This window comes from Scyliorhinus canicula, chromosome 8 (genome assembly GCF_902713615.1).
Source record: "Scyliorhinus canicula chromosome 8, sScyCan1.1, whole genome shotgun sequence".
Classification (NCBI taxonomy): domain Eukaryota; kingdom Metazoa; phylum Chordata; class Chondrichthyes; order Carcharhiniformes; family Scyliorhinidae; genus Scyliorhinus; species Scyliorhinus canicula.
Window position 1 is genome coordinate 191,782,245 of NC_052153.1, and position 17,798 is coordinate 191,800,042.

The 17,798-nt window shown below is 49.9% G+C and overlaps 1 protein-coding gene across 1 annotated transcript in view; it reads right to left on the reverse strand.

Annotated features, from left to right (window-relative positions):
• Positions 1-13,869: 13,869 nt before the first annotated feature.
• Positions 13,870-17,798, reverse strand: part of tmem8b (transmembrane protein 8B) — a 190,455-nt gene continuing 186,526 nt past the window's right edge. Inside the window, exons 12-13 of the mRNA XM_038805916.1 lie at positions 16,255-16,371; positions 13,870-14,517 (exon numbers count right to left, since the gene is read on the reverse strand). Of these exons, the coding sequence (XP_038661844.1) occupies positions 14,164-14,517; positions 16,255-16,371 (471 nt within the window). The 3' untranslated portion in view covers positions 13,870-14,163. The remainder of the gene's footprint in view (positions 14,518-16,254; positions 16,372-17,798) is intronic.

Sequence of the window (17,798 nt, forward strand, 5' to 3'; positions counted from 1 at the left end):
ACTGGCTGAACTTTTCCATCAGTCCTAACAAGCTACCCCACCAATAGTGCAGCACCATTGAGAACAGGGAAGGAATGATCCTCAGCTAGATGTCTCCCATCTAAGTTATTACAGTGGGGATTTGAACCCATGTCCCCAGAGCTTTAGACTGGACATCTGGATTGGCAATCCAATGACGTTACCACCTAACCCAGAATGCCTCCTCAATCAAAGGCCTGCCTTACTCTATCTTCAATATATTCAATGACCAGCCTTCCCTGAGGAAGAGTATTCCGAAGACTAATGGCGATTCTGAGAAAACAAATTCTTCCTGGTCTCCATCTTAAATGGGAGACCCCCTTATTTTGAAACTGTTCTGGATTCTTCCACAAGGGGGAACCGTCCTCTCAACGTCAATGCTGTCACGCTGCCAGAGAATCCAATATATTTGCAAAGGGGTTGAGTCTGCTGTGGCGAGATTTTATGTCGATCTGGTGAGGATATTTATACTCCTTTATAACTGTAGGTAAAGCAGTTCTCTGGGAATACTTGAGGCTGCTTGAGATTATTGACATTAAGAGAAACTGTGTTAAGTGGAAATATATTCTGTTGAGTAATCCCTTGGTGTTTGAAGCAGAGATTGTATTACTGCGATATTTCAGTTGCTCTTTATTGCTGCACTTTATACTTTGCACAGTCGCTGAAACCAGCGAGCAGACATTTTACGCTGAAGTCCCTGTCATGGCGAATTCTACCCGACGATCTCAGGTTTGCTCAAGCGACTAGAAAAGTATGGTTGAATAGAGCTTAACTTGGTGTGCGATAGTCTTCAATGCGGAGAAGTGTGATTCATTTTGGTATTTGGGGAGTCAATGGGCCATCAATTTAAAATTGCTCTTTGACATCCGCAGTTTTACAAAGACGGCATAAAGTAAGGGATACAATTCTTTCAATTTAGAATACCCAATTCATTTTTTCCAATTAAGGGGCAATTTAGCATGGCCAATCCACCTACCCTGCACATCTTTGGGTTGTGGGGCCGAAACCCACGCAAACACGGGGAGAATGTGCAAACTCCACAAGGGCAGTGACCCAGAACCGGGATCAAACCTGGGACCTGGATGCCCTGAGACAGCAGGACTATCCCACTGCGCCACCCTGCTGCGCAGGAGTACAATTCTTAACGGGTACAGGAGCAGAGGGACATGGGTGTCGATGTGTATAGAACATTGAAGGTGCCAGGACAGGCGGAGAGAGCAGTTGATAAACTATATAGTATTCTGAGCTTTATTAATAAAGACAGAGAGTACAAGAGCCAGGAGGTTATGCTGAACTTATACAAGACACTAGTTAGGCCTCAGCTGGAATATTGGGCACAGTTCTGGGCCAAGCCATAGGAAGGAGGTGAGTGCATTGGAGAGAGAGCAGGAGAGATTCACAAGAATGGTTCCAGGGATGAGAAACTTCAGTTATGAGGATAGAGTGGAGAGGTTGGGACTGTTCTCCTTGGGGAGAAGAGGGCTCAAAGGAGATTTCTTTTTTTTAGTTTTTCCACTTGAGCAATTTAGCATGGCCAATCCACCTACCCTGCACATCTTTGGGTTGTGGGGGTGAGACCCACGCAAACATGGGGAGAATGTGCAAACTCCACACGGACTGTGACCCAGAGCCGGGATCGAACCCGGGTCCTTGGCGCCGTGAGGCAGCAGTGCTAACCACTGCGCCACCGTGCCATCCTCGGCTCAGAAAAGATTTGATGGAGATGTTTAAAATCATGAGGGGGCTGGACAGAGTAGACGGGGAGAAACTGCTCCCGCTCGTAAAAGGATCAAGAACGAGAGGGCACAGAGATTGAAAGTGATTTGTAAAAGAAGCGATTGGGATGTGAGAAATAATTTCTCACCAAGCGAGTGGTTGGGATTTGGAATTCTCTGCCTGGAAGTGTGGTGGAGGCAGGTTCAATCGAGGTGATCGAGACGGCATTAGACCATTACTTGAACAGAAACATTGTGCAGGGGTACGGGGGAAAAGGTAGGGGAATGGCACCATTTCAAGATGCTCGTTTGGAGAGCCGGTGCAGACACGATGGGCAGAATGGCCTCCTTCTGCACCGTAACTGATGCGACCATCAATTCACTCAAAGACACGAGTAGAAGCAAACCGAGGTTTTAATCAGCTTAGAACAGAGCCTGCCTGTGACTAGTACAATACTGTGGACCGCTTACAGGTCAACTGCTCTTTATACTTCCTTTCAAGGGGAGGAGCCATGGGCGGAGCCCGTACATGCCCCAACATATCCCCCTGTGGGTGAAGCCACACAATGGCCCATTGGTGGAGCCCACAAGGTCAACAACGCAACATAGCTGTGACACAATGGCAGAACATGATACTAATACACTGGTGAATTACTGGTACTATACATTCACCACAGTAACAATTCTGTGATTCTGTGTAAAATGGATATTACTGAATCAACAGCCTGTTTCCCATCTCTCTCCGTTGAATTCAATAGAACTAGACATTGAGAGTGATGCAGAAAGGGCTGCCAACACCTCCAATCAAACAAAGTGAAAATCTATCCTAATTTCTTACAGCTGGGGAGTCAATGGGCCACCAGATGAATCTTGGCCTGCTCCAAGTTTAGTCATTCCACCATTGGTGGCTCTCTGCTCAGCTACCTGGGTGCTTCATCCCCTCGTGAAAACTCTGGGTCTCCTTCTTCTCATTTAAAAGTGCTCCTTAAAACCGACCCCCTTGACCACCTACATATAGCACGGTGCCAGATTTTATTTCATAAAGCTCCCTTTCCGTGAAGTGCTTTATTCTGTGATTATAATGGTGCTGCATGATTGCACATTGCTCTCGTGAAGAGTGTGATGAAGAGAAATCTCTGTAGGCAGACGGTCTTTGGAGTCTCGAATCGGAGAGTTTGGAATATCCGATGGGAAAGGTTGGAATATCCGATGAGAGAGTTTGGAGCAAAGGCCTATTCTTCTGTTACGGAAAAATTGGCTTGCGCCTTCTTCGAGAAACCACATTATTCCTCTCCTCATCAAGCTGTTATTCAAACCTGTTCACTCCCACCTTGATAAAGCTTCTCAAGCACTTAAATTTGATCCTCTCACAATTTTTTTGGGATTCTTTTAACAACCTTTTCATTCCCTTGTTACCTCAACTGTAATCACGTTATGATCACTGGTGCTTATAGCCTCACTGGCCAATATGTTGTAGAGTTACCCTCGAGGTAAATCGGGGACACAAGTGGGGGACAACGTTAAGACTTCTGAGGTGAGGTGCAAAAGCGTGCCGTAAGAGGTCTGGATGAGCAGGTATATTCTTCTGGATCCCACAAGGGATTCTGGACTTGTCTCGATATTGGGTCCTCCCCGTTTGCGAGACCAGCTGTTCTGTCCCATCATGGACTTACCTTGCAGCCATCGGTCTTGACCTGCCTTTGGAGCGCAATCTTCATTCTCCTCTTGTCCTCCTAGATGGGAGTGGCTGTGGGTTTGGGAGGTGCTGTCAAAGGAACCTTGGTGAGTTATTGCAGTGCATCTTGTAGATGGTACACACGGCTGCCACTGTTCGCCTGTGCGGGAGGGAGTGAATGTTTGTGGAAGGAGGAGCAATCAAGCGGGACTGCTTTGTCCTGGATGGTGTTGAGCTTCTTGAGTGTTGTTGGAGCTGCACTCATCCAGGCAAGTGGAGAGTATTCCATTACACTCCTGACTTGTGCCTTGTAGATGGTGGACTGGCTTTGGGGGTCAGGAGGTGAGTTACTCGCCATAGGATTCCGAGCCTCTGACCTGCTCTTGTAGCCACAGTATTTATACGGCTAGTCCGGTTCAGTTTCTGATCCATGGTAACCCCCAAGATGTTGATAGTGGAGATACTTGCGACTTGTCAGTCCAAGCCTGGATATTGTCCAGGTCTTGCTGCATTTGGACATGGACAGCTTCATTATCTGAGGAGCTGAACATTGTGCAGTAATCCGCAAACATCCCCACTTCTGACCTTTTGATGGAAGGAAGATCATTGATGAAGCCGCTGAAGATGGTTGGGCCTAGGACACTACCCTGAGGAACTCCAGCAGTGATGTCTTGGAACTGAGATGATTGACCTCCAACATAGAAAATAAGAGCAGGAGAAGACCATTTGGCCTTTCGAACCTGCTCCTCCATTCATTATGATCATGGCTGATCAACTCAGTAACCTGTTTCCATTTCCCCCCTATATTCTTTGATCCCTTGAGCCCAAAGTGCGATATCTAACTCCTGCTTGAACACATACAATGTTTTGGCCTCAACTACTTTCTGTGGTAACAAATTCCACAGGCCGACCACTCTCTGGGTGAAGAAATTTCTCATCATCTATGTCCTAAATGGTTTACCCCCTCGTATCCTTAGTCTGTCACCCCTGGTTTTGGACACCCCGACCATTGGGAGCATCATCCCTGCAGAGTGAGCTGGTTTAGCTCACTCGGCTAAATTGCTGGCTTTTAAAACAGACCAAGCAGGCCAGCAGCACGGTTCGATTCCCGTACCAGCCTCCCCGGACAGGCGCCGGAATGTGGCGGCTAGGGGCTTTTCACAGTAACTTCATTGATGCCTACTCGTGACAATAAGCGATTTTCATTTCATTTCATTTCTAACACAACTAGCCCTGTTAGCACTTTATAGGTTTCTATGAGATCACCCCTTATTCATAGGTCCCAGGTTCGATTCCCGGCTTGGGTCACGTGCGGACTCGACACATTCTCCCCGTGTCTGCGTGGGTTTCCTCCGGGTGCTCCGGTTTCCTCCCACAAGTCCCGAAAGACGTGCTTGTTAGGTGAATTGGACATTCTGAATTCTCCCTCTGTGTACTCGAACAGGTGCCGGAATGTGGCGACTAGGGGCTTTTCACAGTAACTTCATTGCAGTGTTAATGTAAGCCGACTTGTGACAATAATAAATATTATTATTATTATTACAATTTACACCGCCAAAACCGATTGGCCAGGGTTTTAAACCCCTGATCAGAGAGATTTTGAACAGAGGTTTTGTTAAGGACAGATCATATCTGATGAATCAAAGAAAAACAAAGAACAAAGAAAATTACAGCACAGGAACAGGCACTTCGGCCTGTGATGGTATGATTTGCATAGCTGTCTGCTATTGATGCAGAACACTGGCTTACCATTGGCCCTGGTCGGTCATGTGCCTCTCGACCGATTGGTTGAGACCAGTCATGTGACGGCTCCCCGATTGGTCGAGAGGCTGAGTTAACCCCGCCTCAGAGCGAGGTATAAATACCCAGAATGCCTGGCGGTCGGCCATTTACTGTAGTCGACCGCAGGGCTAACTTCTATCTTATTAAAGCCTAACTTTTGTACAGCAACTCGTCTCGCGTTCGATTGATGGTTCATCACAGCCCTCCCAGCCTGCGCCGATCCAGATCCTTTATCTAAACCTGTCTCCTATTTTACAAGGTCTACTTCCCTCTGTTGCCGCCCGTTCATATACCTGTCTAGATGCCTCTTAAATGATGCTATCGTGCCCGCCTCTGCCACCTCTGCTGGTAAAGCGTTCCAGGCACCCACCACCCTCTGCTTAAAAAACTTTCCACGCACATCTCCCTTAAACCTTCCCCCTCTCACCTTGAATCTTATAGGTAATTTTGTAAAAGTGTTAACCACTGTGCTACCGTGCCACCCATTTGGGATTAATGCCCGTTAGATGGCACAACCACACATAATAACAATGTACAGCATCAGTATACACCAGTTTATTAGATCACAGTGTCCTACACCACACAGTCCTAGCAACATTCATCCCCTGTTGAGTTGCTGCTTTTGATGGTGTGTGGTGAGATGACAGTGATCACATCAGACACACAGCTCCATTTAAGAAAGAAATATTCAGAAACAAGTCAAGTGAGATTCGGAACAACAAGGAGATTTCAGGAGACGATAAGGCCTGATCTCCCTGTCAAAATCTGTTAAAGGTTTTTTAATCCAATTCCTTTGTTGTTTCAATCTACAGAATCACAGCAGTTTTGTCCCTGGCAATTCCAGTCGGCCTCTCACACTTTATCTCTTCACTCCAGCACCGATGGGGGATTTTCAGAGAAGCAAAGAAGATCCCATCCCACAGACAGCCCCCATAGTGATCCCATCCCACCCACAGTGATCCCATCCCACCCTCAGCCCCCCGAAAGTCTGCCTCTATAAATATATGACAAGTAAGCTGATCACTTGGAGCACGGCCTTGTTACTTGTTGACCTGTCAAACTGTACTGACCACCCAAACTCTGTAGCCCACCATTAGACCTGGCTGTCGACATCGTCACTTAGTCAAAGTCTTGCCTTTATTCAGGAAGTTGTCCCAGTCTCATTTTGTGGCAAAAATTGTCCTGATTGTTTGAAATTTGGTAGTCTTGTATTTGTCCTGGTTTGTGCAAGATGAAAAACGTCAAAGTCATGTTTCTCTTTTCAAAATGGGCGGGATTCTCTGACCCCCCCCCCCCCCCCCCCCCCCCCCCCCCCGGCCCCCCGGGCCGGGTCGGAGAATTGCCACGGGACGGTGTGAAGCCCGCCCCACCGGCTGCCATATTCTCCGGCGCCGGAGTTGGAATCGTGCCGCGTCGGTCGGCGGCCGCTGACAGCCCCGGCCATTCTCCGGCCCGCGATGGACCGAGTGGCCGCCCGTTTTTTGCCAGTCCTGCAGGCGTAAATTGGAGTAGGTCCTTACCGGCGGGTTTGGCGGATCGGGCGGCCTCCGGGGTTCTCGGGGGGCTGCGGGGCGATCTGGCCCCAGGAGGTGCCCCACGGTGGCCTGGCCCACGATTCGGGCCCACCGATCCGCAGGCGGGCCTGTGCCGTAGGGGCACTCTGTTCCTCCACATCGGCTGCTGTGGTCCTCCGCCATGGCCGATGCGGAGATGAATCCTGCCGCACATGCGCTGGAGCTCCCGCGCATGCGCCAACGCGTGCTGGCCGGCGGAGGCCCTTCGGCGCCGTTTGGCATGGCACCAAGCCCCTTCCCCGCCAGCCGGAAAAGAAAAGCTTGGGCGGGATTCTGCCGTAATCGGTGGGGCGGCAACCCCGGCGGGAAGGAGTGGAGTGAACCACTCCGGGGTGGGCCTAGCCCATGAAGGTGCAGCCTCCAGCTAGCCAATTTCCTGGAGGTTTCATAAAATGACCTCACAACATTGTTTTCCAGCCGTGCCGTGACGGGTCCCAACCTTTTCAATCTATCCTCACAACTGAAGTTTCTCATCGTTCGAACCATTCCCATTAACCTCTTCCGCACTCTCTCCAGTGTGTTCACATCCTTCCTATAGTGCGACGCCCAGAACTGTGCACAATATTCCAGCTGAGGCGTAACTTGTACAAATTCAGCAGAACCGAATACTTGTTTCAAGAAGCTTCCCCACCATTGATGTTAAACTGACTGGTTAGAAATTGCCGGGGTTTTCCTTAGCCTTTTTTTATCAAGGGCCGAACATTTACATAAGAACGTAAGAGCTAGGAGCAGGAGTCGGCCATCTGGCCCCTCGAGCCTGCTCCGCCATTCAATGAGATCATAGCTCATCTTTTACGGACTCAGCTCCACTTTCCGGCCCGAACACCATAACCCTTAATCCCTTTATTCTTCAAAAAACTATCTATCTTTATCTTAAAAACATTTAATGAAGGAGCCTCAACTGCTTCACTGGGCAAGGAATTCCATAGATTCACAGCCCTTTGGGTGAAGAAGTTCCCCCTAAACTCAGTCCTAAATCTACTTCCCCTTATTTTGAGGCTATGTCCCCTAGTTCTGCTTTCACCCGCCAGTGGAAACAACCTGCCTGCATCTATCCTATCTATTGCCTTCATGATTTTATATGTTTCTATAAGATCCCCCGCATCCTTCTAAATTCCAACGAGCACAGTTCCAGTCTACTCAACCTCTCCTCGTAATCCAACCCCCTCAACTCTGGCATTAACCTCGTGAATCTCCTCTGCACACCCTCCAGTGCCAGTACGTCCTTTCTCAGGTAAGGAGACCAAAACTGAACACAATACTCCAGGTGTGGCCTCACTAACACCTTATACAATTGCAACATAACCTCCCTAGTCTTAAACTCCATCCCTCTAGCAATGAAGGACAAAACTCTATTCGCTTTCTTAATCACCTGCTGCACCTGTAAACCAACTTTTTGTGACTCATGCACTAGCACACCCAGGTCTCTCTGCACAGCAGCATGTTTCAATATTTTAGCATTTAAATAATGATCTCTTTTGCTGTTATTCCTACCAAAATGGATAACCTCACATTTCTCAACCTTGTATTCCATCTGCCAGACCCCAGCCCATTCACTTAAACTATCCAAATCCCCCTGCAGACTTACAGTGCCTTGGTGCCTTGTCGACTTTCAGTACCGAAAATCTACCCCTTATCAATTTTGAACCCATCTAGAGGCAAAATATCCTCGTCTGTCACTATGGTAGCATCTATCTGCTTGATTCATAAGTTCATAAGATATAGGAGCAGAATTAGGCCATTTGGCCCATCAAAGTCTGCTCCGTCATTCAATCATGGCTGATCCCATCCTGGCCTTAACTCCACCGTCCTGCCCGTTCTCCATAACCCTTCAACCCATTACCAATTACAAATCTGTCTAACTCCTCCTTAAATTGAGTCACTGTCCCAGCATCCACCGCACCCTGGGGTAGCGAATTCCACAGATTCACAACCCTTTGGGAGAAGGAGTTTCTCTTCATCTCCGTTTTAAATTTGCTACCTCTTATTCTAAGATCATGACCTCTTGAACCAGAATGGCCCACAAGAGGAAGCATCCGTTCCACATCTAATTTATCCATCCCTTATATCATCTTGTATACCTCAATTTGGTGAAGACAGATGCAAAGTATTTATTTCCAACCACAGCCAGCCTCCATGTGTAGAATCCCTTTTAGGTTCCTAATCGGCACTTTTACCTCCTTTTGCCATCCCATTACCGTTTATATGCCCACTCTCTGGGTGAAGAAGTTTCTCCTGAATTCCCTATTTGTTTATTAGTGCCTATCTTTTTTACCACCCTTAGATTTGTACTCCCCCAATTGACACCATGTCATGGTGTCATTACAGGAGTGAAGGAGGACATTTAGTGCATTGAGTTCCTGCTGGCTCTCTGCTGTGCTATCATGCCAGTCCCAATTCCATGCTATAACCCCTTGGCCCTGGAAGATGGGTCTTGGGTCACTACATGGACGAAATTCTCCGACCCCATGCAGGGTCGGAGAATCGCCCGGGGCCGCCGGAAATTCTCCGCCACCTGGGAATTGGCGGGGGCGGGAATCGCGCCACGTCGAGCGGCGAGCCCCCTGCGGCGATTCTCCGGCCCGCGATGGGCCGAAATCCCGCCGTTGGGAGGCCTCTCCCGCTGTTGAGGTTTCAACCACCTCTGGTGGCGGCGGGATCGGCGGCGCAAGCGGGCCCCCAGTGTCCTGGGGGGGGGGCACAGGCCGATCGGACCCAGGCCAGGCCGGCGATTGGGGCCCACTGATCGGTGGGCGGGCCAGTGCCGTGGGGGCACTGAGAATCCCCCAGTGTGCATGCGCCAGTGGTGACGTCAGCGGTCACCACCGGCGCATGCGCGAACCGGCGAAGGCCTTCCGGCCAGCCCCGGCGCCGGGCGCCGGGTGTCAAAGGCCGTTGGTGCCGGTTTTGATACCAGTCGGCGTGGTGCCAACCGCTCCGGCGCGGGCCTAGCCCCCAAAGGTGCGGAGAATTCTGCACCTTTGGGGAGGCCCAACGCCGGAGTGGTTGGCGCCACTCCGCTACACTGGGACCCCCCGCCCCGCCGGGTAGGGGAGAATACCACCCAATGTGTGAAGTCTGCACGTTCTCCCCGTGTCTGCGTGGGTTTCCTCCGGGTGCTCCGGTTTCCTCCCACAAGTCCCGAAAGACGTGCTGTTAGGTAATTTGGACATTCTGAATTCTCCCTCTGTGTACCCGAACAGGTGCCGGAATGTGGCAACTAGGGGCTTTTCACAGTAACTTCACTGTGTCATAATATGCACTCAGGCACACATTGGGCCGCACGGTAGCATAGTGGTTAGCATAATTGCTTCACAGCTCCAGGGTCTGTGCTGAGTCTGCACGTCCTCCCCGTGTGTGCGTGGGTTTCCTCCGGGTGCTCCGGTTTCCTCCCACAGTCCAAAGATGTGCAGGTTGGGTGGATTGCCCGTGATAAATTGTCCTTACTGTCCAAAATTGCCCTCAGTGTTGGATGTGGTTACTGGGTTATGGGGATAGGGTGGAGGTGTGGGCTTGGGTAGGGTGCTCTTTCCAAGAGCCGCTGCAGATCCGATGGGCCGAATGGTTTCCTTCTGCACTGTAAATTCTATGATTCTATGAGGTAAAGACAGGCAGTGACAGACACCCAGGTTAGCCAATCAACACACAGGACAGAACACAACCAATCACCAGGCAGAACACGAGAGGGTGGCTTCCTACTATAAAACACACGAGGCATCAGCACTCCGCCTCTTTCCACTGGTGACAACTGTAGTGACAGTCAGGGTGTATATATCAGTCAGCACCTTCTACACATGGCTCAGAGCTAGTCTGGTCTAGTTAGTTAGAGTTAGCACGCTTAGAGTAGTAGAGTGTCAACCCACAGCGAACTGTGTGCATTGTTACAGAAGTTCAATAAATCGTATTGAACCAACGTCTAAGTTTGGAGTCTACTTTCCAGTACAACTGCTTCCAGTTGCAGCCCGTGTTACCCCAGGGTGAATAACACAGCACATTGCAGTGTTAATGTAAGCCTACTTGTGACAATTAGGATTATTAAAAAAAAAATTAAAAGAAGTTTATTTGCATCATATGATAAAAGCAGAACATAAGATCTCAGAGCTGGAGTAGGACATTCAGCCCCTCGAGCCTCCTCCGCCATTCAATACAATCATGGCTGATCTCAACTCTTATATCTTACATATCTCAATTAGATCCCCTATCATTCTTCTAAACTCCAGCGAGTATTGGCCGAAACGGCTCAATCTCTCTTCATATGACAAGTCCTTCATCGTTGAAATCAATCTGGTGAACCTCCTCTGAATAGTCTCTCTCATGCATTGAGGTCCTTCTTCAAGTAAGGAGAACCAAACTGTTCGCAGTACTCCAGATGCGCTCTCACCAATACTCTGTACAGTACAACAGCACTTCCCCGCTTTAATACTCTAATCCATCAGCAATGAATGTCAACATTCCATTTGCCTTCCTTATTACCTGCTGCATCTGCATGCTAACTTTCTGCGATTCATGCACCAGGACATCCAGATCCCGCTGCACCAATGCATTTTGAGGTTTCTCTCCATTTAGATGATAAGTTGCTTTTTTATTCTTCTAACCGAAACAGATAACCTCACACTTACCCACATTAAATTCCATCTGCCAAATTTTGGTCCACTCACCGAACCTACCCATATTGACTGGTCTGATTAGTAAGTTTGCAGATAACACAAACGTTGGTGGAATTGCGGATAGCGATGAGAACTGTCAGGATACAGCAGGATATGATCGGTTGGAGACTTGGGCGGGGAGGTGGCAGATGAAGTTTAATCCGGACAAATGTGAGGTAATGCATTTCGGAAGGTCTAATACAGGCGGGAAATATACAGTGAATGGCACAACCCATAAGAGTATTGACAGGCAGCCGCATCTGGACATACAGATCCACAGGCCACTGAAAGAGGCAAGGTAGATGGAGAAGATAGTCAAGAAGGCATGCCTTCATCAGCCGGGGTATTGAGTATAAAAATTGTCAAGTCATGCTGCAGTTGTATAGAATCTTAGATGGCCACGCTTGGAATACGGGGCGGGATTCTCCACCCCGCCGCGGCACATTTCTCCCCCGACCGGCCGGCGGGATTCTCCGTTACACCAGGCGGTCAATGGGGTTTCCCATTGTGGGGCAGCTCCGCGCCATCGGGAAACCCCCGGCCACCGGCAAAACGGAGAATCACGCCGGCAGAGAATCCAGGCCATAGTGTTCAATTCTGGCCACCACACTACCAGAAGGATGTGGACATTTTGGAGCCGATGAAAAAGAGGTTTACCAGAATGTTGCCTGGTCTCGAGGGTGTTAGCTATGAGGAGAGGTTGAATGAACTCGGTCTGTTCTCTCTGGAACGACGGAGGTTGAGGGGCGACCTGATAAATGTCTACAAGATTATGAGGGGCATGGACAGAGTGAATAGTCAGAGGCTTTTCCCCAGGGTAGAGGGGTCAATTACTAGGGGGCATAGGTTTAAGGTGCGAGGGAAGTTTAGAGGAGATGTGCGAGGGAAGTTTTTACACAGAGGATGGTGGGTGCCTGGAACTCGCTGCCGGAGTTGGGCAGCATGGTCGGCGCAGGCTTGGAGGGCCGAAGGGCCTGTTCCTGTGCTGTACTGTTCTTTGCTCATATCCATTTGTAAATTTCTTACTTTCCCATTGCAACTTGGTTTCCCGCCTATTTTAGTGACATCTGCAAACGTGGCTTCCCTAATTTTGCTCTAATTTGGCTAGTCGTCTATCCCTGTATCCAAGTCGTCAATATAGGTTGTAAATAGTTGAGGCTCGAGGACTGAACCCTGTGCCAACCAGAAAAAGACCCATTGATCAGCGCTCGCTTCTTTCTGTTGATTAGCCAATCCTCTCTCCAAGCTAATAAATCACTCCCAACCCGGTGAAGGCCTACCCGGGTGAACTGTGCATCTCCCCTCTAGTACCCATCCAATTTCCCTTTGAAGCCTATCTTCTCTGATAGCCAGCTCCAGGTTATTAGCACTGGCTGCATAAAAATGTTCTTCACCCCTCCCCCCCACCACACACCCTCTTCGCCTAAACCATAAATCGGTGTCCTAGTGTTCTTATATCAAATAACGGGAACACCTTCTACTTGGATACCTTAGCTAAACATAGAACAGAGACCATACAGTGGAGAAGGAGGCCATTCAGGCCATCGACACTGCACCGACCCACTTAAGCCCTCACTTCCACCCTATCCCCGAAACACAATGAAATGAAAAATGAAAATAGCTTATTGTCACGAGTAGGCTTCAATGAAGTTACTGTGAAAAGCCCCTAGTCGCCACATTCCGGCGCCTGTTCGGGGAGGCTGGTACGGGAATCGAACCATGCTGCTGGCCTGCTTGGTCTGCTTTAAAAGCCAGCGATTTAGCTGAGTGAGCTAAACCAGCCCCTTCTAACCATTCTAACCCCTTCTAACCATTTTGGTCACTAAGGGCAATTTAGCATGGCCAATCCACCTAACCTGCACGTCTTTGGGCTGTGGGAGGAAACCGGAGCACCCGGAGGAAACCCACGCAGACACGGGGAGAACGTGCAGACTCCGCACAGACAGTGACCCGAGCCGGGACTCAAACCCGGGACCCTGGAGCTGTGAAGCCACAGTGCTACCCACGTGTGCTACCGTGCTGCCCACAAACCTGCCACATCTCCTCCCGAACCCCGCCGCTCCGAGTCGAACGACGCCGGCTTCTCCGGCCGAGCTTTGTGAAGCTACAATCCCCTCATTCCCGGAACCATTCTGAAAAATCCCCTCTCCAGGAGCCCTCGAGTCCTTCCTAATGTGGTGAGGAGAACAGGGCACCGTGCTGGAAGTGAAACCTTTCACTGTGTCCACCCTGTCAAACTGAGATGCTAAAGACCTCCCTCAAGCCACCCCCTCAGCCTTCTTGTTTCCAGAACAACCAGCTCCAGCTTGCAGAATCTTTCCTGGTCATCACACTCTCTCAGTCCGGCTATCGTTGCTAATGGTATATTCCTGTCGGCCATGTGTTATACTGCCAGCAGGTTGTTTAACGGGAGCCTCACACTTTTACAAAAAAATTGGGAATTCATAAAACTTTGTCTTTTCTTATGCAATTTTATTGAGACAATTATATTGAGACAATTGTGGTGGGGGGGCTCCCTCCCCCCAGCCTTGCATTCATGAACAAATAGTTCTCGAGGGGCTCAGGGCAGGAATCCTTTGGCGGAGAGGAAAGTTCTGGTATCGCCCAGTCTGATGTGCTCTCCCCTGATTTGATTTATTTACAGAGCACCTGTCCACGTTTTCCTCTCCCTTTTCCCTGCGATGTTCCTCCCGTTTGTCCGTAAAGAGAGAGAATGTTTATCGTTCAACCGCGGGGCTCCCGGTTGAGGAACATCAGCTGCTGCAAATGCTGTTGACAGACACCAGCCCCGGATCGACCAGTCCCATTTCCTCGTGCTCGTTGACACACAGCCGGTATCCGCAACCCCTCTTCCTCGGTAGAGGGGCCGCTCCGCCTCCCCTCCCTGGCCCTCCCTCCGGCCTGGAGGTGGGGGGCAGGAGGAAGCCCACACTGCCGGCGATCAGCATGTGCCAGATGCTGTGGATGTAGAAGTAGTTCTCCTCGGTCTCCACAAAGGCGTAAAGGACCACGGCCGATGTGGCAATGACAGTGCCGGGGAAGAGGTAGAAAACCCAGCGCTTCCACGTGGGAGGGTAGCAGTGGCGTCTCCGAATCGTGCGTACAGTCTGCAAGGGAAAGGAGAGCGGAATGTTAAACCTGTTTCGCAGGTAGAGAGTGTTATGGAATGAAAAAAATGAAAATCGCTTATTGTCACGAGTAGGCTTCAATGAAGTTACTGTGAAAAGCCCCTAGTCGCCACATTCCGGCACCTCTCCGGGGAGGCTGGTACGGGAATTGAACCGTGCTGCTTGCCAGAGATTTAGCTCAGTGAGCTAAACCAGCCCCTGATTATTGTGAGCCCAATAGAGCGATAGAGAATTAAGATCAACATCCATAGGGACAAGTGGCTGGATTCTCCGATTATGCGACTATGTCTCATGGCCTAAAGGTCGGCGCCGCCCCCACACCGATGCTGCGCCCAGAAGGGGGCAAGCAGCCGAGCCACTAGCGGCCAATACGGAAGCAGAATGGCCGGGTCCGAGGCCGCGCATGCGCAGTGCGGCGGCCGCGCAGCACAACGTGGCTTCGGTTGCCTGCGGACCCGGCCGACAAAAACTGCCCCCCCTGTAAACCCTCCCCCACGCCACCCCCGGACTCCCCTGCCCCAGTTCCCCAGCCCCCGCTGAAGCCGTCTCCTGCCAGTGGAACAGCTCACCAGCCCCCCCCCCCCCCCCCCCCCCCCCCCCCCCCCCCCACCACCGACTGTGGCGGTGCTGGACACAGTCTGCAGCCGCCACGCCAGGTTTACGAAATGTGAGACGACGCGCGCCCCACGCCGTCGGGAACTCGGCCTATCAGGGGTGGAGCATCGGGGGAGGGCCTCAGGTGGTGTTTTGAGGCTGCCACCCCCCCATTCCGGCGTAAAAATGGATTCTCCGGCCGATTGCCGAACGCGATTTCGGCGTCGGCGATCGGAGAATCCCGCCCTATGCGTGTATTGTGATAAAACTTTTCAAAACCCGGCTTCAGCCGCAGCTGCAGTCCTGTGTCCTCGGCCCCACACTTCAGGAAAGGTGCCAAAAGCAGGGAGATGGTGCAGAGAGGGTTTACTGGAACGGAATCAGCGATTCCGGATCACCAATACGTGGAGAGGCTGCGGAGGCTGGGTTGGCCGCCTCACAGCTGGGAAGATTGAGGTTGGATAGATCCAGAATCGTCGAATTTCACAACCTCGGTGTCCAAAAAACCCTTGACACCCAATGCCTGCCTCCTCAATCACGGTCGCTATGTAACGTGGCGAAGACGGCAGCCAATTAGCACGCGGCAAGCTCCACCAGCAGCAATGCGATGATGATCAGGTCATCTGTATTTTAGTGAAGTTGGCTGTGTGAGGAATATTGACCAGGACACCTGGAGGACTCTCCGAATCATCTTCAAATAGTTCCACCGGATCTGTGATGTCTATCTGAGGGGCTATTTCTTCAGTCAGAGGGTGATGAACCTTTGGAATTCTCAACCCAGGAGGGGTGTGGAGGCTCCGTCAGTGAGATGGTCACGGATGGGGTCCTCAAATTTTCAGATATTAAATATATCCAGGGAAATGGGGATAGTGCGGGAAAACAGTGCTGCGGTAGAAGATCAGCCATAATTTGGTTGAATGGCAGAGCAGGCTCAATGGGCCGAATGGCCTATTTCTGTATTTACATTTCTATATAATGAACTGAGGAGCACATTGTCAGCCAATCCACCCGCACTGTCCACTCTTACATTTCCGACCTTCCCCACAAACACAGCCTTTCGCTGACTGAAACGATTGTGGCCAAAGCAGCGGTTACAACAAGGGACAACATTAGCCTCCTTACCCAAGCAATAGCCATGATGCCGAGAGCGAAGAGACTGGGCCCCAGGAGATTCCACAGTCCGTGTCGGTCCAGCTGCAAGGCCATCGACAGCAACATGGCTCCCAGCAGGTACAAGATCTGTCAAAGTGCAAAGGTCAAGGGTTAGCAATTATTAACATCGCTGCGTGCGACACAATCCGTCTCCTCCACCTTAACCTATTTTTAAATATCCTACCCATGTATCGCCTCAATGCAAATCCCCTCCCTATCCCCCATCACCCTCCCACACCAGCCCATCTCACTTTTCCTCCCAAGGGTGCGACACCTCGTGGCAATCTCTCACGGCTGCAGTTTAAAATCTGACGTGTTCTCCCTCCCGTTAGTTCTGTCGATGAGTCGAACGGACTCGAAACGTTGATGGAACCATCAATTCACCAGACACGTGTTTCCGATATGAATCTCGGCTTTAATCGACTTACTTCAGAGCCAGCCTGTTACCCGTTGATGAACTCTTAGTGAACTGCAGGCTGACTCTGGACAAGGGTATTTATACAGCTGCACTAGGGGGAGGAGTCGTGGGCGGAGCCAAGGGTGGAGCCCAGTACAAGTTCCTGAGTGCTCCCAGAGCTACTCCCCCTAGTGGTAGGATAGCGCTACTGCGCTTACAAAGACAGTGTGAATTATCATATATACATATATATATTACATTCACCACAAACGTTAACTCTGTTTCTCTCCCCTTCCAAATGCTGCCAAACCTGCTGAGCTTTCCCAGCATCCTCTGTTCTTCTACCAGATTCCAGCACCCCAAGCAGTTTAATTATTTTAATTGTCTACATTTTTTTTCCCCTTTGACTTTACCATCGATGCTTTTTAATCGGAAAGAATCGTATTTTATTGGTTAGATCAAGTAACCAATTGTGATGATAGATGGACTATCATCTGCATATAATATGAGTAAATCATCATCATCATTAGGGGCTGGTTTAGCTCACTGGGCTAAATCGCTGGCTTTTAAAGCAGACCCAGCAGCACAGTTTGATTCCCGTACCAGCCTCGCTGAACAGGCGCCGGAATGTAGCGACTAGGGGCTTTTTACAGTAACTTCATTGAAGCCGACTCCTGACAATAAGCGATTTTCATTTCATTTCATTTCATCTGTACGTGTATTATCAATTGTAAGTTTAACTGTTGTAATTTTAGCATCCGAACAGCAGGTGGTGTGAGTATGCAGGCATGTTGTCGGACGCACCATGTGTTCCAGGAGAAGGTGTTAGTAAGGAGTTGATAGCAGTCACATATTAGAGTAGCTCTGTAGTATCTTAGTGTAAGATAGTGTTAGACCATGTTATTTCCAACTGTATTCATCCTAGTAATCCTTTATCGCAGTGTGAGTAACAAATACCTTTGTTGTACAACAAAGTCTCACGTTCTTTGTTAACACTACCACATCAGGATTCAGCATCAGCATAGTCAAAGAACGTTGCACCAATCACTTTGAAGCATAGTGGAGACAAAGGGCTTCGGAACCAAAGATGGCAGATTTCGGATCAATAGAAACATGA